The following is a 566-nucleotide window of genomic DNA, read 5'->3' as shown; positions in this document are numbered from 1 at the left end:
ATTTATCACTGTAACAATGTGTTATTATTCCAGTAGCACATTACAGGCTCTGTACATTTATACAGTTTTACTTTCAGATATCAGAATCTACAGCATCAAACATCACAGTTGCCTATTTTTGACCAAGCTAACCAAAATCATGTCCATTGTGATATTGCCAGATCATAAAATAATTTGAAAACTAAGAAAAACCTGACTCGTATGTTTAGAGCCAACTAACACTTCTGGGCTGGTTACTATTCTAAACAGAGAAAATACAAAGAGGCACCTTTTGCTCTCTCTGGAGGCTGAATCTCCTCTGTGGACATACGAGGCTTCTTGTTGAGTGGTTCTGGAGAGTCTGGGGAATCCTTGATGACCTCTGACTCCTGATCTTCTTTATCCAGCAAACCCTTTAGCCTTCAGATAAAAAAAAAACAGACAATGTGGCATATGAGAACATAAAAGTGAACTGTCCCATCCAAAGGCCACGATATTCACATCCAAGCACCACTGACCTCTCCGAGTCCTGCCAGCTTTTGTCATTTGTGTCCTTGCTGCTATTTTTCTCTGCCCTGTCTTCCCTC

General features: G+C 40.5%; 1 protein-coding gene across 1 annotated transcript in view; it reads right to left on the bottom strand.

Annotated features, from left to right (window-relative positions):
• Nucleotides 1-566, bottom strand: part of ints13 (integrator complex subunit 13) — a 7,606-nt gene that overhangs the window by 951 nt on the left and 6,089 nt on the right. The window contains 2 exon segments of the mRNA XM_020599652.1: nucleotides 269-399; nucleotides 498-566. The exon segment at nucleotides 498-566 is cut by the window's right edge and continues 34 nt beyond it. Of these exon segments, the coding sequence (XP_020455308.1) occupies nucleotides 269-399; nucleotides 498-566 (200 nt within the window).

Source organism: Monopterus albus, unplaced genomic scaffold (genome assembly GCF_001952655.1).
Source record: "Monopterus albus unplaced genomic scaffold, M_albus_1.0 scaffold41.1, whole genome shotgun sequence".
Taxonomy (NCBI): domain Eukaryota; kingdom Metazoa; phylum Chordata; class Actinopteri; order Synbranchiformes; family Synbranchidae; genus Monopterus; species Monopterus albus.
This window is presented reverse-complemented; position numbering and strand designations above follow the sequence as displayed.